This window comes from Rhipicephalus sanguineus, chromosome 1 (assembly GCF_013339695.2).
Source record: "Rhipicephalus sanguineus isolate Rsan-2018 chromosome 1, BIME_Rsan_1.4, whole genome shotgun sequence".
In the NCBI taxonomy this organism is placed as follows: Eukaryota; Metazoa; Arthropoda; class Arachnida; order Ixodida; family Ixodidae; genus Rhipicephalus; species Rhipicephalus sanguineus.
In genome coordinates, this window is record NC_051176.1 from 90,443,632 (window position 1) to 90,467,990 (window position 24,359).

The window sequence follows — 24,359 nt, forward strand, 5'->3', positions numbered from 1 at the left end:
TTGCACTCCGCTTCTAAACTTTCTTTGCAGCGCACGACTGCAAAATTTGGCTGAGATGTTCACAGCAGTGTCTGCTATCCGCAGGATGTGTTTTCTCACCAAGCCTGAAGCGTGGTTCATGACCCCTTTAAGGCATAAAAGTCACGAAAACTTTGGCTGTCAGGGGTCCTTTAAATAATATAATACATCCTCATCGAAGAAGAGTTGGCTAAATGATGTTGTATACATACTAAATCGGTTCGACAACCTTATACTACCATGCAATATATCTACCGAATACATTCACATAAGGGCTGTACTTCTTTCTTGCGATTTTGGCAAGGTGCAGCTTTTACACAGGATCGGGTAATTTGGTTAAATTTTTCCGATTATGAGTATGAAATCTGCCAAAATCCTACATGATCTCCCACCACTACACACACACACACACACACAGATATATATATATATATGTTGATACAAGCATGATGTGCAATTGCCTACTCGTCTCCACCATTGCTGCCTATGCTCAATTCACCAGCACATTCGTGGATTAAGTTATCTTCGGTGCCATACATGGGATTAAAGATCCCTCATATTATATAGCTCATAAAAGTAACTTGGGAATTTGGCAAACAAAATATGTTGCTACTTGAAATATGTCACTTGAAATTTCTTTACGGTTTTCGTTTTCAGTTGAATTTTTTTCACCATATCTTGGTCTGCCAAGTTAAAGGTGCAGTTTTGTTAGGCATATTAATGGACTGTTTAGTGCATACACGTCCCTCTGATGTGGTGGGTTTTCACGGTTTTTACGGCATCACATGACAGGTGTGCGATGTTGGCGCAGCCTGAAAATTCCTGAGCAATAGTGAAGGACTAACAGCACCAAAAATGTAGTAGAATTGGAAATAATCTATTCTCTTTTATTCTACCCAAGTGTGCATAAACAGTCTGTACATGTCATTGTGGGTGTTTGTGCTACTTATGTTACATTGAGTGACTGACAAGTGCAATGGGCATGGCCTGGATCACGAAGCGCTAACTTGGAACAGAAAACATTGTATAATGGTTTCATTTTACAGTGACCCCAATAGACCTCTCCCTGTTTGCAAACAGTGTGACGTCACTGGCAGTGTCCCGCCCCCAAGTTCCGCCTTCGGAGCAGGTGCTGGTTGGCAAGAAAGTTCCGCCGGCGGGATCTCTCTGCATAGCAGCTCTGCGTGTGTCTACTTTACTTCGATAGAAGTTTTTGCAAAGTGCTATTTTCTGAACTCACAGCTGTTGGAAGTAAGAGTTACTGCCTGTAATTAGCTATTCTGTTAGGTCAACATATGATTTGCTCGTCGTGGATGACAGCCACAAAAAAATCTTATGCTCCTCGAAAGCGAACGTTGTACATTTTCACGACGACTGGTGTACGACGTACTCAATTTCCGTCGCGAAATCTGCACTTCAGTTTTAAACGATGTACAGCATTTGCGGCTACTCTGCGCGAGGTCACGGATTACATATTCTCACTCACGGCGAAAAATTTGATCATAGATGAATGAAAAAAAAAAAAAAACGAAGGAAGCACTCATTAGCCTGCGTTCGGTTAACAAATCCCCGTGAAAATTAAAGCGAAATTTTCCTCTACGGCGTTCCTCATAATCCACTGAGCAGTTTTGAGATGTTAAACACAATAATTTAGTTATAAATAATCTCTTGCGCGGTTACTTCGCTGTACCTGATGCCTACAACGTGTTTCTATACTTACTCCTCTACTTTAGACTTTGTACACACACTAGGAATGTCACTTCATAAATATCGAGCCTTAAAGACAAGCTAACTAGAATATGACAAACAAGAATCTCCACTGCTTCCATTAATACGCACATCTCCAATAAAAGGCGATACGCGTATGGTTCTGGATATTCGCCGTGGTAAACCGTACGTGCATGTTCGGCAATGCTAAAGCACGCTGGTAGCTCATGCGTAGTCTCACCTTTCAGCCCGGACATCATGCACATTTTTTTTTTTGTTTTTTGTGCACGCAGCACAAACACTGAGATGTACGCACTCGCAGATCATCGCGTCAAATAAAATGTCCAATCCTGATGTTCCGTTGACAACCAACCAGTCACTGCAAATTGCCCTGTTAGATACAACGCGTGCCAATGTTTTCGCAAACGATGCATCGTTATTCACACAGCACACACCACACACAATATTGTCAGTTTCAACGTCCGCAAATGTGAACCGATATCGTCGCTGCCTTTGAACGCACACTACACGCTACAGTAAACGAGGCACATTTTCGAATACGATATCACTGTTCCTCGCACAGACCACCATGTGGGTTCACTTCTCCAAGTTAAACAGCCAGCAGCCTGGCAAATTTTTCGTCATGCAGTCCACGACACATTTATATGTTCTTTGAACATACTACAAATAATCTTGGAACCGAAAGATTAAGAAAAAGGTTCAAAAGAAAAAAAAAACGTGCGCGAAACACCGTGCGACTGTACCACGCTGAGCCGGCAGCGGTAGTGTTTTGCCAACCACCCGCCGTTGCACGTGCGCCGAGAGGTCACATGACCTGACGTCGCGGGGAGTGAGTGACGTAGGCCGGTAGAGGTCTATTGGCACTACTCTCTCTCTTAGCAGAAAAAAAAAAAAAGAAAAAGAAAACTGAGCAAACAATCAAAGTTGTCGCATTCATCATATCTGACCATGGAACTTACAGCCAAAGGCTCATTAGAATAGAGTAAATAGGGCAATTTAACTGTGCCTTATCCTGCTGGTATCCAAACCCCCGATGCACAGGAATAAGAGAGATATGAACAGGATCCTGGGAAGACAGACAAGCTATTTTCAATCCCTGTTTTCTAAGGAAAATGTACCTAAATGAACATATGACCTGCTAAACATGGTGCAGGTAACACGGATCCTCATGTTTTAATCAAGTGATGTATAACATTTAAATTGAAAGCCACTGAATAACGATCGCTGAACTGCTGTTAGACAGGCATAAAGTGGAGGCTCCTGCTTACTGACAATGTCCCTGGCTGTGTATAGGCTATGCATAAACTGTAACGGCTTACTTTTCTCCTCTTTAAGAAAGCAGCGAGTTACAACGCAAGACACTTGAAAAAAAAAAAATGTGTCTTTTCAAAGCAATACCTAAGTCTAGTGATGTCAACAATAATTCTTTTTTTTATTATTATTGCATTTGTGTTTTGAGTGGTGCCAGCTTCAAAAGCAGAGGAAAGGGAACACAGGTGAAAACTCAGGGAATTTCCTTATTTTGTTACCCTAAGACACAATACATTACTTGCCAACATGCTCAAATGCTTTCAGTGTAGCAAATATTTTGCCACTACAAGGCTTTACACTGTAGTTATTTAAGCTGCACTAGTGATGCGAGGAGAAAAAGGAAGTTTCTGTGGGTGTTAAGTTGCATAAAACCTTACACTGCTCGTACCCTTGGTTCAATTAACACTGTAGCATATTCTAACTCGGTGAACAAGTGGTGTTCAAGTAGTTAGAAACAAAGAAAAATCGCGACATAGCATACGCAGAATAAAATACCATTTCTTAGAATATGGCAATTAAATTTCCACTAATATGACAAAAATGATATGCACAATAAGTGAAATCTATATTGCCCTAATAAAATGACAAGGAGCAATCAATGATTTCTGCAAGGAAAAAAAAAGCTCCATGCATCAGTACAACAACCACATCAACTTTCTTCACCCAATAGGCAATGCATTACGCAATGCATTTTCCTCGTTGGGTCTTAACAACAGCAACATGGACATGAATGACTTACTACAACGAAATCTAAAATGACTTGGTAACGCGAGTAACCGAATCTATATCACAAGGATAACAGTTGGTGTCTCACACCCAGCCTTGCTACAACCTCTTCGGACATGCAGAAGACTGGGTTCACAGGCTTGAGTCTCTCATCTCCTAGCAAAGACAGACCAGCCAAGCCAAACAATGTATGGAATGGATCCACCTGCCAAAAATAGCACCAACAGTGCTTCAGCCCAGGAATGCAGTGCGCAATGTTGCACATGCCTCAACAGTTTGGTCTGAAGATGACATATCATAATGAAGCCCAAAATACAAACCGATCTAGTTAAAGATTTCCTTGGTTAAGATTTTCTCAGTAAAGGATTAATAAAGAAACCTGGTGAACTTTTTTGCATTTTTCAGTTTTACACCATACCTCCAAACCCCACATACAAATCTTGTCAGAAATTACAGAATTGACCGGAGATGAATTTGCAATAAAGTCAAGTCAGGTGAGTGAGTTCCATGAAAATTTCCAGGCTGGAGAAACTTTTGTGGAACTGAAATATGTCATTTACCAAAATGCGGCATGGAGCCGCTCCCACAATGGAACCCCCCCACAAGTGCCCGAGTTCAAGATCACAGCAGGTGAAGAAATATTTAACCCCGTTGAGAGGATGACAGTTTTCCATTTCATAAAATTTGGTCACAAAAATAATAAATAAAGATGAATGACAACAAATTGGTAAGTGCAACATACGAGTTGAATACAGGTGCACTAGCACAACTTCGAAGCTCGTTCTCATCACTTGTTATTGCCACGCACAAGAAATTTACAAGGTTAGGCTTCAGCACGCGAGTAACCGAGGCCTCGCAGATAAAGCCCTCTAGAAGCCCTCATGCACTACAAAAAGTATCTCAACAGCTTTCAGTACCAATTCACCAATTCCCTTGAGCACCTACGTCTTTTTTTATATTTATTTCAGCTTTAATATGGTGCTTTAGCACAAAACAGCAACCGAGTGCCACATGCATCTGCCTTGGAACAACTGAACTTACTTTACACATCAAGGCAGCACAAATATGCTAGCAAATATTACGTCGTATCAACCTAAAGCCGCTGGTTATTTTAAAAAACGCAAATAAGCATGACTATTCACCATGTCTCCTGGTCGGTCCCCAAAGCCTCCAGTTTCTTCATCCTGAGATGCAAGTATGAAGTTCTGAAGTTTCTCCTGGAAAATGTCGGTTGGCTTGTTAAAAAAAAATAGCTTTAACCTTTCAAAGAATACAAGCAAGCAATTTTTCAAAGGAAAGACACACAAACACACATGCACACAGTATAGACAAACAAAGGTATGAAAAGCTTCCCCTTTTTTATTGTGCCTTGAAGGGCATACCTTGTCTATCCAATGCAGCCTACCAATGATCTTCAATGAAGCAAGCACCCACCAGGAATAGCACACATCTGGGAGCTTTTCAGGTCGACCTGAGACAAAAAGAACAATAAGCTTGAACTCATTTTCATAATGTCTTCCTCATTAATACATAGGCTTGGTTAAAATGACACTCGACTGCTTGAATTAATAAAAGCATACCCGGCTTCCAGCACCAGCGCCAACCACGGCAGTGGCAAGACTTCTCAAAAAGAAGGCACCTCATGGGGTGCAGCTGACTGCCGCACCTCACAACTCAGTTTATCGACCATACTATAGGTGGATACAACTTTAGAAGTCTGTGGCATTTGCTTCTCAAAGGTGGATGCACACACGCCTCCACCAAAGGGTGCACACTCCAGACTGACGTCATGAGCCAGACGGCCAATGACCCCGCATTAGGAGAACATTGCCGCAGTGCAAGAGCGGGACTATATTTTTTTAGTCATGGAGGCAATCGGCTGCCGCGCTTCAGTCGTCTAGGCGGGGCCTCTCTGGAATTCTTAAGTTGTAGCCGACTATAGTTAATTGAGGTTCAGTGTCATGAGCACCAAACTTCCTGCGTGGCATGTACACATATGCTGCTTTGCACAATATGCAGAAATACTCAGGTGCAATACTAGTAGGGGTATACAGGGAGACCCAGCTATCAAGCATCAAGCTTACTTAGAAGAAAAACAACCCTCTATGCCGGTGTCATCAATTCCATGCCGTTAGCAACAATGTAAAGAAGTGTCTATTCTTTTTGTGCTCTTCCTAGTTAATTCACTTGTGATGGACAATTAATTATTTACCATATTTAAAGCAGATATGTCAACATTAGGTGTTAGAGTAACTTTGCAAATATAAATTTCAATTGTTTGCAACTGGCTATATTTTGTGTGGCTTTTTTTTTCTGTGTCTCAGAGATAGCCCAAGAAAAATAAAAATATACCGCACAACCACGCGGCTGTGTGCCGCAATGACAGCACTCTTTTAACCAGCTCAGTGGGAAAGTAAACATCTTGCCTCTAGTACATCACCCTGCAAAGGGCATCATATATGACCTGGTTCTCAAGAGTGCAGGGCAAATCAAGCATGACAGAAAACTGCATGCACGAACATGGCCAAGACAGAGCAATAAAAAGCTTGCTGGCCAACTCGTGAGCAGCACTGCTTCATTGCCCACAGCAAAACGCTACCCGATTATTCACTTGGCTTCAGCGCTCGTTATCGCTTTGCAGCAGTGGTTTATACCCACCCTGATATCCCCGTTGTTTTTTTCCAGAAGATCATAGTATAGAATGAATTAAAAATGAGCCAAACACTTAACATAGCAAGTGTCAGGAAATTTTATTGGAATATGTGGCCAAAGTACAAAAAAGGACGTTGAAATCCATGATGCCATGTTGACATTCAGGTGTCGGTGTTTCGGCATGAAATTCAAAAATGAAACCCTGACCTTCATTTCTTAAAATAACCTACGGTACCAAAATTTATGACAATAGAGTTGGAAAAGAATAATTTCTCCATCTAAACTGGTTCAGTGTTTCGTTTAGTGCCCCTTTCAAGAGGCCCTAAAATAACCTTCTTAGTAATGATAGAATGACCTCACTATTCAACTAAAACGCCTGAAGAGATAAGCACAACTACAGGCAGTAATCACATGCTACAAATGGCTTTCTTTCTCCTTTCATCCCCACGAGCAGGCTGGAATCTGCCGAGTGGGGGGATGGCAAAGGGGCCGGGCACTCCCCCAAAGTTAGTATGTCACCATGTGTCACGTCCACAACATATTTTCTCTTCTTTGAGTCAGGCACACAACGAGACAAATGACTGACTCAAGCACATGGTGTTTAAAACAGCATGCATGTAATGTGTACTCTCCACCATCATGTGGGTGCTACCTCACATGATGGTGGAAGAAAACGAAACACTAAGCCGACGGCCACCGATCGATACCAGGAGAGCATGTATGAAATACCTTTCCTGTCTTTGTGACACTGCAGGTGTGTATACTTATCATTTACAATAATACTATCAAATTAACAGTAATACTATCACTGAGAATTTTCTCACAAAAAAAAAATCTGCTAATACCTGCCGTCTCCTTTTTGACATCACAAAGGACACAGCAAACGATTTTTGGCTGTTTTCGACACAAGATTGCACATTTCTTGCAACACGCAGTGTAATAACACTCGGCTCGCGTGTTCACGGGAGCCCCATCTGCAGATTGGCAGTATTTTCTTAATATGAGCAAAAAGTGCTCGAGGACCATTTTAAAACAAGATGTCCTCATCAAAAGAAAAAAATCTGAATTCATTAGAGAGAGCAGAAATTCGCTTAAAAACAAGAATTCATGTTGTAGCTTTCTGAAGGCTTGCACCACATCAAAAAGTGTATTACAATGTAGGAGAGGATTTAGGCTAAACTAGAGAATAAATGACAGAAAATTCATTACCATTGAGACCTCCAGATGGAAGTTGCCTTTCACATAACCACCAACCAAGGAGGTCTGCATTAATATGGTGAAGCCGACCAAGTATGGACAGGGTTCCAAGGCAACAATATATCTGCAGAGTAACATTCTGTTAACTACAAGCATTGCAGAATAAATAGCAATGGCCCAAATTGGTCCAAAGCAGTCACTCTTGCTCTGCTAACAATTGACAGACGCTCGTGGTGTCTGCATATTTTTGTGCACTTTTTACCGTACAGTAGATAAGCTACAAGCTTCTGGTTCATAGAAATTAAGCTCGCAAGAAAAAATCTGGGTAACATCACTATGCTCCTGGCAGCACTGTCCATTCATAAAAAGGCAACATTGATGCCCGCAGTGACAAAGGGTTGCTCTTGTACTGTTGCGCATCCCAGAGGATAAAGAGCAATTTACTAATACGAAAAAAATCGTTTTTTCTCTTTAGTTTCCCATTAAGCTATTCCAGGTGAAATATGGCTGCCATACGACCAAATAGTATTTAGCACTACCATGAAACATTGTGCTCACGCTAGCTGCTGCTTTACATGGAAGATAACATAAGCAAAATGCTGCACACCAAAAGTGTTTAAAGGGGCCCTGAACCACCCTTTTTTGAAGTCTCAAAAATGCTTTGGAACAAGTAAAGTGCCTCCCTGAAGTACATTACTGCAACAATTCTTAAAAGAGGCCTAGTACAAGCGGAGATGATATGAGCACAATTCCTAACTTTCTCATCTGTGCTCAATGGCCTCCATTCTGAGACCGCCTACAGCACTGTATTTCATTATTATTGGGCATGCACAGGCAAGTGTGAGCAGATGACAGTTGATTTATGGAGTGCACAATTCTTTTCAAAATTTGAAACACGGACTTTCAACTAATACAGCCTGTTAACTGCACCAATGACAGCAGCTGTAGGAAGAAGCACATTAATCCAAATGTCCTGCCTACTTCCTGCCAACAATCGGCCAGCGGGAGCTGTCTATGGGAATCTGTCTGATGTTGTCGGGGGTAACACCTGGTGGGCAACACGCCGCCTCCGTTCAAACAGAGGGCATTTAGAAAAGTCAACTTTGTGCTCCACTTGTGAACTCTACGTGCTGCACCAGACTACAAAGTTTGGCTGAGCAATCACAGCTCCATCTTATGTCGGTAGAATGTGTTCTGTCAACAAGACTGAGGGATGGTTCAAGACCCCTTTAAAAGCATTACCATGCAATGCATTCATAAGTGCGCATCTTGAAATGGCTTACCTGTCCTGAATGCGTTTCTGAGCCTGGTCTGCAGCCAAAACCACCGTCAAAGTTCATGCAGGACACTACAAACTCAACTGCCTTTTCTATGTTGATAGCGTGAAGTTTGTTCTGTGTAGGAAGATGGCAAAATTTGAGAACGACATACACAGTCAACTCGGGTGAGCATTTTTCATTACAAAAACAAACAGGAATATGACTTTCACATTAAAGTCCACAACACAAGATTTCCGCTCACCGACTTCAAAAAATTTAAAATTACGCATGCATTCCTTTTCACTCAGTTATTATGCAGACTTCACAACACACCCATGCCTACAAATCCTACGGATACAGTTCATCAAAAACAAAACAATTTACAACACTAAGAGTAAAAAGAGCATGCTATGCAAGCATCAAACCATTTTAATGCTGAACTGCTGCACATTTACTTGAGCCAACCCGAAAATATGTCCCAGCTTACAAAAAAAAAAGACTATTAACAAAGACTACATTAAAGAAAATTCAATCAAATTAACACCTAAATTGTGACAGTGTTGCCTGTACCGTTTTTCACATTACCTCTGTCATCTTACTTGCAATCTGCACTACTTTTCCTGCAGCCTGTGCATTACAATGTGCACTACTTTTCCTGCAACCTGTGCATATTGCAAGTTTAAGGAGCATGAAAAAAATAAGGAGCAATATACATGTACACACAGGACTATCATTGTACTATGGGTCGAAAATTCATTTTTCACTCAGGAAGACTATGTTCTATGCAGTAAATTTATTAAATGAATATGCATAAAAAAATTCTAGTATTTAGCATATAAGTAAACTTCATTTGGTGGTACAGCACTGGTCCTGTGTGTTCGCACCATTGTTCGTGTCTGTCGCTTGAACTCGCCTAACACATTTAACTGGAATGTGTCATATTTGCTGCATTTTGTAATATCCATAACCTTTTAATTGTGTGGGTAAAAATTTCGCATGGCAACTGCGTTATGAGAATTGTCAAAGCACATTGCCACAGCACTCTCAGATGAAGTGCCGTATTTACTCACATAATTATTACATTTTCTTTTCGTGCGTGCGTGCGTGCGTGTGTGCGTGCGTGTGTGTGTGTGTGTGTGTGTGTGTGTGTGTGTGTGTGTGTGTGTGTGTGTGTGTGTGTGTGTGTGTGTGTGTGTGTGTGTGTACAGAAAATTAATAGAAAGTTGGGAAGACAATTATGCAGGGAAATTTGTCCAACAGAACCTCCTAGACGGATCATAAGAAAAATGACGTGGCCGTAAATTGGGGGTTTCGCACCATGACAAACTCAAACCAAATGTTACTTCCAAACAGAACTTACATTTGCCCTAAAAGCACAGGCTCTATTCATTTACAAGCGCTTTTGTTTGATGACCCAAGTCCAACCTAGCATCGCTTCAAGTCAGTTGAAGGGTGTGATGATTACTCGGGAAAAAAATACTTTTAATGGTCAATGTCCTTATGCATGTACAAGGTTTTTGTAAGTACTAAGTACATATGGCAGTTTCCACACTCACACAACAGCTGTTGTTGCTTTACATCCTAAAAGCTGTGCAGTAGACTATTAATTAGAATTTGGAAGCGCCAGTGGCAGAGCTCCAGATTAACGTCGACCCTCTGTCTTTCTCAAACAAGCACTTAAATCTAGGTTCACCACCGGTCTCGCATTCTGTTTGCATTAGAATGTGGCAGCTGAGGCCAGGAACAGAGTTCACTAGCTTGCTGAGAATCAAAACTTCCAAGAAAGAATCCAGCAGATAAACAACAGGGAACTAGAGATAAACAGCTAAACAGCAGAGAAAGCTAAATGCAATGCTTGTAGGACTATCTACTTCAACAGCACTGCAACTTGCTGCATTGTAGCTGGCAGTGGCTAATCCCTACAGCAACAGTTTAGGAATAACCAGCTAGGTATTTAAAAAATACAAATACATAAAAAGAGAAAAAGAAGAAACCATGCCACTTTGGCTGCTGAGGACTACCACCATTAGTGATGGCTTACTCATTAGTGTCAAATTCTTGTCCAATGCTTATCCTGGGCACTACTATGGCAGAGATCATGTGGAATACCATTTAGCAACCCACAAATACATAAAAAGAGAAAAAGAAGAAACCATGCCACTTTGGCTGCTGAGGACTTCCACCATTAGTGATGGCTTACTCATTAGAGTCAAATTCTTGTCCAATGCTTACCCTGGGCACTACTATGGCAGAGATCATGTGGAATACCATTTAGCAACCCAAAAATGTTCTTTCCAATTCTATGCTTGACCTCAGACAAGGTTATCATACGGCAACATCTGCTATGTTTTTGCATCCTCCTCACATTCCATTCAAATGAAGAATGACGTCATTTTAAGTAATGCTGCTTTATCAACCGCCATTTAGAAGGCCCTAACAGACTGCTTATCTTACCAAGAGTTTTTGCAGCGATACTCAATACTTTTATATCTCTCAAGGAAGTTACTATGTCCCCATGAAAAAGTGGCTATACTTGGTCTACTCGCTAACAAAATAAGTGACCTTGCATCGCATGGCACAAACAACAGCAGATGGCTACTTTGGGACACTGCTGCCTTACATAATTGTACTAGTCACAGCAGAAGCATGCTCTGGAGATATTACTGCCAAAGCAAAAGACATAATGTACTAACCAGAAGCGCTAGACACGCTACAGCACAGAAAGAAAACCTAGTGTCAACTTCACCTGGAATAAGAAAAAAACACACATGAGCCACATTCACATGCTTTAGTGACAGAACAATAATTTTAACACGTACAAACAGAACAGCAACACACTTATAGATATTAGGGAGGAGGGGGGGGTACTAATCAAGGCATTGGTGCCCCTACTGTACTTTAGTTTTCTTTAATTGGAGGATGGGCTTTCAACGTGCATCCTATAATAGTTTGCATCTTTTAGAAGGCCCCTCACCAGGTTTGAACACTTCAAATGAACAAGCGTGACACGCAGATGAGAAAAAGTATGAAATGGCTATGTGGTGCAGAGACAGTCGAAATTTCACACAGAAAAGCATGCATCCTCCTTTTTGAGAAAGCCACGCTTTGAGCAAGAGTCAAAGTCATACGCAAACATACTGGTTGGAATGTTACTGACAACGACACATGACTAGTTCATCAGCCAATGATGAGCATGCAACACTGCCACTGGAAATGCCACATGAAGCAAAATAGAAAGGGAAGAGCTGAAGGATGAAAACGAGCCTGAAGGAGCACTTGTCCAAGCATCTTTCCTGTTTCATTCTTGTAGTTTCAAGGTGCAAATTTCAGAATGTATTACCAACGTTCCAAACATACCGTCCTTTTGAAGCATATTACTGGGTGATTCCACGTAAGATCGAACAAACGATGGCTGGTCGACCTCTCAAATTTATTTCAAAATTTTATATATTATTGCCTGATGAGTGGAAAGAAGAGATCCGCAATTTGTTTTGCCGCCAAAAATTTTTTCGAACCACAGGAAATAAATAATGACGAAGAGGTGGAGTGGAGCGCTCATCCGCTCTGCTGTTTTGGCCAACTTTCGTTATGAATTGCACAAAATATATTAAAGTTAGGTAGCTGAAATTTATTTACCTAAATATATACATGTTTTTGCTTCTGCTCAGCTATATTTAGTTTTTATGTGTTGTGTAGATGTTTTTATAAAAAACCTCAAAAATGCACCAATCGGCAAAATTTTCTTTACTTTGAAGGTCTTTATCTCAAAAAAGCCTTGTAGCAGAGCGACAAAAATTCTGCATTACGTTCTTCGCATGCTTATCTACCAAACTGCCAAATCTTGTATTTATATAACTTTTCGGGAAAGAGATATCATCGGGCTAAGTTCAAGAAAACACCGAACAATGAAAACTTCCGACGACAATTAAAAAAGAAACCCATTTTTTAAATTTCTTAAACTTTGTCCACTTATTCTCCTCCACATCGGCTTTCACAATCATTAAAAACATGTTGCATAATGTCGTTGCACTAATAGTTACGGCCCCTCCAATGAGACCCTTAGGCAAGGATGGGCAGTTTCGACTTCTTGCCCAGCAAGTGTATAAAATGCAGGCAGGATTGAATTTCTTTTTATTAAAAGGTCAGCAGGTACCTAAAAAGGTGTCGCCGGCACTGAAGACGTTAATTTTGAAATTATTTGGTCACTGCAGCGGCCACGAGCGCGGAGCTACCGAGTAGGCGCGCGCGCACCCGAGATGCTCGTTGTAAGAGACGGCGCAGTGAGAGCTCGTTTTCGCGTCCTCAGACCGATTGAGCTCAAAACAGCAGCACCTCTCGGGTGTCTTGAACGCACGTGCACCGGTAGTCGCAGTGATCTGGTTAATTGCGTCGCTTTCTTTTTCAGGGGCATAAGAATGTCATCGTTAAACTGTGCGTTCCGTGAAGATCTTTCATTGCAGTGGTAGCAAAAGCACGCGTAGCACAAGTAGTCCGTCTCACTGACAGTCACTGATCTTTCGGGCGTTAAACGTTCCTTCAAAGCAGTTATGTCTAAGTCGGTAACTCTCCGAAATTTTGGCTTCTTTGCAATAATTAAAGGAGTACTGACACGATTTTGAGACATCGCAAAAGGGACATTTTTTGCTTCGTTGGTATGCAGTGTCCACGCTGTCCACACACTGGAGTCGGAGAACACGTATAAAATTATTTTATTTGACTTTGAAGTTTTCGTCGCTGAGCATTTGCAAGCCAGCCACACTGCAAGGACATTATCCCGACAAGTCAAGACAGTTCCTCCGAGTTCGCGAGTTCTGCGTCCTGCATGCAGCCTAAATCGTAGAAATCACTGTCAGGGTCACTGGACGACAATTCACTCATCGTTCTCTGTTGCACCACGAGCAGATGACGGATTTCCCGCTAGTACGTCGCGAATTTCTGTATCTCCGTGACGTCACACTGCTATGAAACGACACTGAGAAGCCGCCCCCTCGATGTCGAAACCGAAAGTGTCTTTTTAAGGTGGCGCTAATTAAAATATATAGGATGCATTCCCAGGCACCACAATAGTCGTTTTAGGTTTCTCGACACCAGTATTTTTATTTAGAACAACAATCCGAATTTTTTTTTAAAATTCGTGTCAGTACTCCTTTAAGCTTCTTGTGGTTCGAAAGGTAGTCTCCACAATAGACTCATTCAGAGCCATACTTTCTCGTCATGAGACGCACAGGAGTAGAGTAAGAGCAAAGCACAAGAACTATCCGCGCCGAATGATGTGTGAACAGCGCACCGAACGCGCAGCCAGTTCACGCCGTCTGCTGCTGACATCTAATATAGACAAGCGCATCCGGTTACTGATAGTTTTGCTTTTCTTTCCTTTGACAATCCATATTTTGCTTTGCCACTGGAGCGCCACGTTCATGCTTTCCACTGATCGCAACTGGCGCAGCGCAGTTTCTGTGGCAGCAGCGTGCGTGAAGCGAGCGCTCATAGCCCCCTTATAGAGTTTTCATCTTGCTTCCATCTCCGCCGTGTTATCAGCGCCTAGTTAAGATGCGAACAGAGGGCGGATAGAATAGCGAAGCTCCAGTGCACGTGTGTTCAAGTCACCCGAGAGGTGTTACTGTTTCGAACTCAATCGGTCTGAGGACGCGAGAACGAGCTCTCACTGCGCCGTCTCTTACAACGAGCATCTCGGGTGCGCGCGCGCCTACTCGGTAGCTCCGCGCTCGTGGCCGCTGCAGTGACCAAATAATCTCAGAATTAAAGTCTTCAGTGCAGGCGACACCTTTTTAGGTACCTGCTGACCTTTTAATGAAAAGAAATTCAATCCTGCCTGCATTTTATACACTTGCTGGGCAAGAAGGCGGAATTGCCCATCCTTGCCTAAAAGTCTCATTGGAGGGGCCGTAACTAATAGTGCAACGACATTATGCAACATGTTTTTAATGATTGTGAAAGCTGATGTGGAGGAGAATAAGTGGACAAAGTTTAAGAAGTTTAAAAAATGGGGTTTTTTTTTAATTGTCGTCAGAAGTTTTCATCGTTCGGTGTTTTCTTGAACTTAGCCCGATGATATCTCTTTACTGAAAAGTTATATAAATACAAGATTTGGCAGTTTGGTAGATAAACATGCGAAGAACGTAATGCGGAATTTTTGTACCTCTGCTACAAGGCTTTTTTGAGATAAAGACCTTCAAAGTAAAGAAAATTTTGCCGATTTGGCCATTTTTGAGGTTTTTTATAAAAACATATACACTCCACATAAAAACTAAAAATACCTGAGCAGAAGCAAAAACATGCATATATTAAGGTAAATAAATTTCAGCTACCTAACTTTAATATATTTTGTGCAATTCATAACGAAAGTTGGCCAAAACAGCAGAGCGTATGAGCGCTCCACTCCACCTCTTCGTCATTATTGATTTCCTGTGGTTCGAAAAAATTTTTGGTGGCAAAACAAATTGCGGATCTCTTCTTTCCACTCATCAGGCAATAATATATAAAATTTTGAAATAAATTTGAGAGGTCGACCAGCCATCGTTTGTTCGATCTTACGTGGAATCACCCTACTATAGTTCTCTGGGCTCTTTTTTCATCTTTCAGTGCTTGTCTGTGTGTCATCTCTGTTTCATTCCTGTAGTTTCACGCTGTTAATTTCAGAGATCGCCTGTATTTGCATTAGAGTACCCAAGTTCAGTTATTTTGGGCAAGCCTCAATAACTCTAGAAAATAAATTGGCCTCTCTCAGTTCTTCATGGAAATGCTTTACTAGCACTTCAAGACAAGCTTAAGCTAACTTTACAACAAAAACCACAGCAGACATCAAGCTCAAAAAGAGCACGTACTGATGTTAAATTAAAAGCTCCACAATTGAGCCTAATTCAAACTTACCCCATTTGTCACCATAAAAACTTCCATCTTCCTGCTGAAGTTCCTTGACATAGCTGACGGTTTTGTCAATGTCAATTGTATTCAGCGCATCAAACGTTGCTAATATCTGCAAATAAAGGAAACCATGACATGTTCATTGATAAATACAAAATGCATTTGACGTGATCTTACAGTGAAAAAAACACTTTACAAAAATACATTCTGAACCTTAACACACATCTGTATGTATGAACTTCCAAATAGGAGTGGGAGTGGAATTAAGCCACACAGCTCTGAGTAGACAAGAAAATTAACAGCACTAAATTGAAAGGAAAAATATGTGGTATAACAGATGGCACTGCAATCTGCTACTGAATCTGGGAGACGTGCACCGTTTCATATGTAACGCTCATGACAAAAAGACCTGAAATCACATCAAGGATGGCACACATGAATGACCACAGAACGCTAGTTCTTCACAGACAGTGACAGGGAGGCAGCGCTCCCACATTCATCTACGTATTAACATTTGCATATCTGCTGCCTCGGTTATCTTGCATGTTCGATTATCATAAGTTACCACGTGCCACAATTCTAGCTACATTTATACGCCCACGCTTCAGTCTGCGCAACCCGCAAGTAAAAAGGCAGAAGTAAAAGTGAGGGCGCCTTCAAAACCTGCGAGGTGAATTCTTGAGAAGTGCGAAGTTTAGGCACGCGCCCAGCTATCGCGCTTACCTGAATTATAGAAATATGCCCATTCGTACAGTGTCCCTCCTTATGACCAAGCATCTGTCAGCAGACATAATTTACCAGCCAAGACAAGCTGCTGAGGATGCACTACCACCTTTTTTTATGTCTTTTATTTTTTACGGGTATTCACAGAAAATTCCTTAACTTCTTTCATACAATCATGTGAGTCAGAAAATAAAAAGCATCAATGGTGGTGAACATGCTGAAAACCAGCCTGCCAAATTTCCAAACAATTATTGCCCAGGAGCAAGACAACACAAAGGCTTTTAAAAACGAGGCTTGCCGCATTTTTCATTCAATATGCCTATATAGACACGCTAAATTAAAGAGACGAAGTAGATCATTACATATTTCTTTGCTGTGGCTTTCCAGACGTGCAAAAAAAAAAAAAGAAAGCTGACTTTTCCCCTTTGCCTATTGCCTAATGTAAACACTAAGTGCAATTACTTCCAAATTCTATACGTTGGCATAAACAAACACACAGCTTAGTAAAGCAAGTGCTATTGAAGAACAATAACCCCAAACTACCTAGTTTCACCATATAACAGTCCCACAAACCTGGGAAAATCACTCACTTAGCACAAGTTCAAATGAGAAGTATGCATTCAATAAGCAGTATTAATTCAATAAATCTACGGTGCCTTATAGCAGCACCTACACGAGCCCCCACAATGCAGATGTGCTGGCACTTTCAGTGATGAATCAACCAATGCATGTAATATACACAAGTTGATATCAGTGTCTGACTAATTTATGTTTTAGCATCTTGTATTAGCATCAGAAATGCATTTTTTCAGTTATCTTGTATACTATAACTGGGCACAATTTAAAGTTGTTTTGCACAGCCTTTCTTCATGATCTTCCATTGCAGTAACTAAAGTAAAAACTGAAAAGGGTTTGGTCTATCTGCCAATAATATGCTCACCAGTCTACTTTCATCGTTACATTCTAGGCACTTATCATTTAAATAAGAGAAGTTACCTGAACCGCACTCAATGTGTACAGCAGGTGAGGGTCGTGATGAATGCTGGCCCCAAAGCCCCCGCAGGAATACTGGCACTGTTTTACAAATTCAATTATCTCTGCCCTATCGAAGGAGTCCAGGGAACCCATTAGGTCCATGGCTGTCAGGCCCCAGTAGATGCCGCTCATTCGCAGATGCTCCGTGATGCAGTACTCCTGTGAAACACAAGAGAATGGTCATGACGCCTTAGTTGTGAATAGTGCAATGCATGCAAAAAAAAGAGCAAAGGAAGAAAAAACTTGGCAGGTATCACATATATGTAGGAATCAGTGATAAATGAAGCTTCCTTTCATGTTCATATAAGTGTAGCATGACCATGCAATGTAACATAATGACAAATACTTGTATATAGAGGCAGCATTCATCAAAGCAACGCAAATGCATGTTAAATTTATTACTCACCCCACACATGCGTGTTATTTTGCACTCTACATCACTGACAGTCCATACGAGACTGTTTACTGATGTTACGCATCATCAGTAATGTCAGCGCTTGTAATCAGCTAAGTGACTTCAACTAAGGTCATTTTGCATGAGCATTGCACCATGACTACAGGCGACGCACCCAACTTGTGCCCTCCCTGCATCTTCTCAACTCTGTTCTTACTGATGGTGTTGTTTACGTAGTTCAATGGTGAGATGTGCACAAGGATAAATATGAGCTGTCATGAGAAATCTTGAATGCATCAATCCCTCAAACTTCTGACTTGCACGATCGTCCCGTCCCTTCCTATCAATAGCTGCCATGCATAAATGCCTTATGCGTGTAATATCTGCCATGATCCTCTCTCTTCATGGCTTCCAAGTGCCAATGTTTCATGTCACACTAGTGAGCCAGCGAATGCCAATGTTATGCACCACGTTTTTCAGTGTAGTGAAGATGCTGTTCCTCCACATGACACTTCTTTTCGACCTCTGTCTCTTCCACCCTCAGTGCCTGCTTCGGTCTCACTTTTGTTCCCTTTCCTTCTTCCTTCTTGAGAGATTCTGCTGCCAACATCACTTCTTGCCTCTTGTTCTGCCGGTCTGTTCATGTGTACACCCAATGGCACATACTCATGCTAGGGGAATGGCGAAGAAATGTCACATACTTAGCCCGCTTGCACATGCTTAGTACCTAAAGTTGTCTGCTGGGAAAACACAACAGCAGGCAGGACTCATAAGGTGGGGGGAAAAGGCGAAGAAAGTTTCACTTCTAAAAAAAGATGGTTGATCCCTCCTTTATAGGAATCGGAATAACACGAAAGTAAAGCGTGCCCTTACAGAAGTGACTGAATGTTTACAGAAGTAACTGAATTGATATAAGAGAGTTTGCACAATGTATATTGATGTCTGGCAGCTATAGCACCGTTTACCGTGTACTTAGCTTAAGGTGCACGTTAATGAACTCCAGGTGGTCGAAATTTCCGAAGCCCTCCACTACGGCGTCCCTCATAATCACATCGTGGATTTGGGACTTTAAACCCCAGATATTATTATTAATATAGCACCGTTTAACGAGGATGCACCCACTTCGATGATTGGTGGTGCATCTCCATCCCGACGACTAACGTCCATGTTAAATGATTAAACAACCCCTTGTGGTAGCTGTAGTAGTTAACGGTGAAAGCGTAGTCAGAGAACAAGGTGTGATAGCCAGAAGAGCGTCGCATATTGGACGCAGAACTTGGTCGCCATCCCGCGGCATGTTGAAATGTGATTGAACACCACGGCTGGACTATAGGGAAGCGCAAAGCGCGTCGTGCCGCCCCGGTAGCCCGGCCGCGATTTTTCTCGGGGCGAGTGCGTGATCGGGGAACGCGGTGTTACAGCCAGGTGAGGCAAGCACGCGTCGCAAAGCTATTTTTGGTTTGAATTAGCGTGATGCTATGAGCGAGGCCGACGCTTTTACGACGCTTGGGCTAAGATCGCCACCTCGCGGTGTGTTAAGGCATTGAAAAAATTGAACTTCTATTGAAAACGCGCCGAATGGGACGGACGTGTAACGCGTTGCAGGTGCTAATCCTGGAGGCCACAGTAATGACGAATTACTTTACATTACCGCTCCCAGAGGGCAACACCGCCCCACCGACCGGGAGAGTGGTGGATATAAAAGGCGCGTTTGTATAGCCTCTAGAGTCTGTGGCCATGGCGCAGTGGATAGCGTGCCCGGCATCTGTTGTTGCGGACCGAGCGGTCGTGGGTTCGATGCCTGTTGACGGAACTTTTTTTCTTTGGCATCTGATCGTGTAAATTTTTTCTACGCCATTTCCGTGACTGAAATACGTCACTGAAGTCTTGGTGGACCCCGGCATAAAACACTTTGGTGTTAAAAAAAAACTGATGCATTTTATGAGCTGACAAATATAGATAAGATTCTCAAAATAATATCATAGACAACAGAAAAAAGCCTGTACATGCACAGATTGCAATTAGAGCCTTCATTTCAACAATGACCAGTGCTGCCAGAAGTTGGACAGATGTTCAACATGATCAAATAAGCGTATCAATAAGAAAAAAAGGTATGTCCTTTTTGTCTGCAAATTCTATACATACAAGAGTTCAAGTTATTTAAAGTTGGATAGCCACTTTCAATTATTTTCATAAGCAAGTAGCATTGCTGACATGTAATAATGCAAGGAACTCTTAACTGTTTTCTCAGCTCAGGCTCAATATAACAAAATTACCTTATGATAGTAAACAAACCATGTGCAAATTGCTGAAAGTGAGGACACATAATGAGACCTTTGTGGGCCTCCTTTGCACAAGACACAGTACAGTGGTTTCATGTTAGCAGTGTGGGTAATTCATCTGCTAAATACGACTAAAATCATTGCTTTAGGTGATATCAGGTAAAGCAATGATTTGCAGTGCTGCTTAAATCAAGATGGTATTCCCCTGATATATCTAGTGAGAAGTGTAAAGTGAAATGCAGGAAGGAAATTGGAGTGCTTGTTATGCATCACATCACAACTAATCACATTGCAATGTGTAATCACTCTGCAATCAGTTTATAAGGGTGCAGTAAAGTATGTTTTGGAGTATATTAATCCACCGATATGAATACAGGTGGGTCTGGAAACAGATCAACACATTGGAGAAGTTTCCCATTGCACAGGAATTTATGCTGATAGTACACTGTTGCGACCGGGTATTTGGATCCGTCCCTCCTCGGCAACCAGGTTTGTTGCTACGATAGGGCAGCGTCGTACCCAGACTCCGTTTGGTAGCGTAGTCAAGTCTCCGGGTTGAGGAACTGATGCTAGCAAGTTGGGAAAACAATAAAAAGTTTACTGGCACTTTTTGTACACTCAATTTACATCGTGACAAGGTCAGAGTTCTGCGACGAGCGAATTGGATGAGCCTGTTACCGAGGGTTCAGAGCCCCATTTCTCACTTAGCACCGTCGTTTTAACCCCTCAGGCTCGCTCCTCCTTCTTGATGACCACCAATCACACACACGACCCCACCCACCATGGCACCGTCCATTTCACTGTCGCTGAGGGGTCGTTGCACTCTTGAAACAGGAAGGGTCCAGCGGTCAACGGCACGCTTGTGGGGGAAGCAGGGCAACAGGTTCCTCAGGCTTGTTCCTCGGACTCTTCCCCAAAGGCAGAAAAGGGTCTGCGGCGACTCCTGTCAAAACATACAGGTCAGGTCGTCTTGGCAGCACACCAATCCAAGTCCAGGTGGCCCATTGTGGAGACGTCTCCAACTTGGCGGTCCCTCTATTAGGTCGAGATTCTTCCCATTGTCGATCGTTTCTAGGAAGGATGCAGGTGTTCTAGCAGTGTGAGAACGCATCACTCGTCCATTCTCATGGTCAGCGCGTCGCCACCGACTGCCAGTCATAACAACGCACACAAATCACAATTCAAATACTGTAATGAGGTATATTGAAATGCACAAGTGAAGCCATTACATAAAAAAACTCGTTAACAAGATAACAAGCATGCACAGATCAACTACTTGCCTTGATGCCAGTGCATCAAGTGTCCCTGAATGTACTTGCCGTGACGACTTAGCTGCTATGGTGTGCGCTGCTGAGCTTCTAAGCTTGAGGATGCGGGCTCGATTCCTGGCCATGGCCGCCGTATCTCAATGAGGGCAAAATGCAAGAACACCTGTGTATACGGGTGTCCTTGCATTTTTAGCCCCATTTTTTTAGTTCCATTAGGTGCACATTAAAGAACTACAAGAGGTCAAATGGAGTCCCCCCCTACTATGGTGTGCTCATAATCATATCGTGGGTTGGGGACTTAAAAGCCCATATACTGATTTTCAATTTTGTAACCAAATGTACCGACTAAATTACAGCAAACCATTCAATAGTATACTTAAAATGACAACGTAAATGATTCTTCCCAATATAACACCACAGTGAGTAGCAGGCAACATCAATTAAATGTGGACGTGACACATGCTTCTATCATACTTTATCATCTAGCTTATGAGACAAAATTCAATGGAAAAACATTAACAAGCACAACTCATCCATTCCATGCACATTAAGGTAAAAAAAAAAAAGAAAGATGCCAGCTGCAACGGCTTACGTAATCATCTTTTTTCGTCCCATAGCTTGCCAAGTACTCCTTGTGTTTTGGCAAATTCAGTTCTTGCGTTGGTGAAGTGGGTAGATGTACATCCTTCACCAGCATAGCCTGAATAAAATGCAATCATTAGTTAATACTAGTGCCACTTTCTCACACATCAAATATGGATAAGAATGTGCAACATTCAGTCTGCCAGTGAATGTTGCATGTCCTTGGTAAAGGCAAAAGAAAAGAACAGTTTCCCCAAAGTAAACACAGGGCATGTTGCTTCATGCCACGTAATGGGGCACATTAAGCTCATCTGGAGCAGTGAATTACACTCCCTTTTCCTTGCTATTTGCAATACCACCTCCACCTTTCATGTGCATTGCCATGTCGTGAACATTAGGGTGGAGCGGGTGTTAGTGCCGTACCAACAATATGCTCGTCTGTACAGGAACAAGGCCCTTTTTTGTGGCGAGTTTCTCAAACAGCACCAATGTCTGATTCTCCAGATACTACGCATAAATAGATATATCTCTCTTAGACCCCGTTTCGGAATTCCCTGAATAATGCATGTGTGTGTGCACGTCTGTTGTTTCTGATATACAGAGGCAGCTCCTCTCTCTTCTATGTGCCTGTGTGGCCTGACAGGGAACTGTTTTCTATGTGCACAGGGAGCGCATTCACTATCCTCAATGCTTCTGTTGAGGATGGTTTCTCGTGCATTCTTGGCCCGTCACAGATCGTAGTACTGCGCAGCAGTCATCAAATTTCGCTTTGATTGCAGTGCAGAACACCATTTGAGCACTCTTGAGAAAAGTTTACATATTCGGTGCGCTTGGAAAAGCACAACTATGAAAGCGCAACACCGGTTAATAAAAAATCAGAGTGCTGCGTTGTGTAAAGCATCCGAAACAAACTTGAGCATGAAAAAAAATCGAACACGTGTGAACCGCTTGGCCACAGCACACAGTGAACGCCCACTTAGCCGCAATGTGTGCCGCATCCACACGCCGCGGACCAGTGTTGTAGTAAAGTCGCTGAAGTGCTCATGAAGAGCAGCAGTCTGACCTGCATGTGGCTCTTATATTGCGTGTAACTACAACTGATTACACATGCACGCTTAATCATACGTTTCAGTAATAATTTGTAAACGTATCTTGACAAGTTTCGGACAACACCTGGGGGGGTTAAGGTCAACAACAACACGGCTCTCCCCTATTCATGATGTATCAACTTTACTCCGCTTACTACCGACTTCTAGACGGAGTAGGCTGCTGAAGAGACGGCATCGTATAGGAAAAAAAGAAAATACATGGAGTTTGACGCTATGACACCTGTGCGGTGGTACACAACTCCGAGCGAGTTGCACTCCGATGTGGATGCCAACTTTCTTTTTTACGTAACGCAGCCCTGTCACAACAAAACTATTCACCTTTGCGAAGGAAAACAAACCGTAAGACCTCACCATTTGGAGTACGAGTGTGTTTCAGTGTCACTGTTTTATCTGCGTCGTGAAACGTGCGTGTCACGGCACTGTTGAAAAAAAGATCATCTGGCAGCTACCTGAAGTCGATAAACGAGTACGAGTCAACAATAGACACGGTCGTATGGCCGGCTTATAGCTGGATTCTCGTGAAAATAGCGCTTCGTTATTCTGACGCGGGTCAGAATAAGCAAACGCTATTTTCACGCAACTTGGCTTGGATCTGTGAAAGATTGTGGCTTTTTGCCTAAACTTTACGACGACGATTCAGGCAACCTACAATAGGCATGTTTTATTTTTTATTTTTTTTGTGTGTGTTATCGACTGCACTGACTGCACACTTACGTCGATGTTCGTGTGCGGCTATTTATCGTTGCCCGTGTGCTCAGAGAACACCCATACAGTTGTGTGCTTGTTGAGGAGTGAATAATGGGATCGTTGGTCTTTGAATGCGTGTGTTATCGGCTGCACACTTACGTAATTTGTGCTCGGTATGGCTTTTGTGTGGTGCGTGTGCGGTGGTCGATTTGTGGCCATCCGTTCGTTGTACTGGTTGTACCTGGTTGTACCAGTTATACTGTGCGCGTTTCAAGGAAAGTACGTTTTTCACTTGCATGACCGTACAAAACGTTCGGCAAACTGCTCAGCGAAGCTGCTTTTCCGTCTCGATTGAGGAATACATTTCGATCGCGATTGAGCGCGAGTACCTTAATCGCGATTGCCTTATGCGGAAGGGAGTCCATTGCGGTCACGAAATTCCATCCGATCGAAAGTGCGGCAAGTTTGGCAGGTTGGTAAAGATGCACGACTTCGGAATGAGT

General features: G+C 42.4%; 1 protein-coding gene and 1 long non-coding RNA gene across 2 annotated transcripts; both read right to left on the reverse strand.

Annotated features, from left to right (window-relative positions):
• Nucleotides 1-901: 901 nt before the first annotated feature.
• On the reverse strand, nt 902-3,119 carry LOC125758212 (uncharacterized). Its single transcript, XR_007415977.1, has 2 exons — nt 2,611-3,119; nt 902-1,080 (listed from the first exon to the last, which is right to left on the reverse strand). It is a non-coding gene; the product is annotated as an uncharacterized LOC125758212 (long non-coding RNA).
• A 452-nt stretch (nt 3,120-3,571) lies between these two features.
• LOC119393800 (geranylgeranyl transferase type-2 subunit beta) lies at nt 3,572-23,644 on the reverse strand. Its single transcript, XM_037660968.2, has 10 exons — nt 23,521-23,644; nt 22,071-22,178; nt 17,496-17,693; nt 15,783-15,888; nt 11,585-11,637; nt 8,916-9,026; nt 7,645-7,756; nt 5,166-5,254; nt 4,926-5,000; nt 3,572-3,988 (listed from the first exon to the last, which is right to left on the reverse strand). The coding sequence occupies exons 1-10, from the start codon at nt 23,521-23,523 to the stop codon at nt 3,845-3,847; spliced, it is 999 nt and encodes a 332-aa protein (XP_037516896.1). The 5' UTR covers nt 23,524-23,644; the 3' UTR covers nt 3,572-3,844.
• Nucleotides 23,645-24,359: the final 715 nt, after the last annotated feature.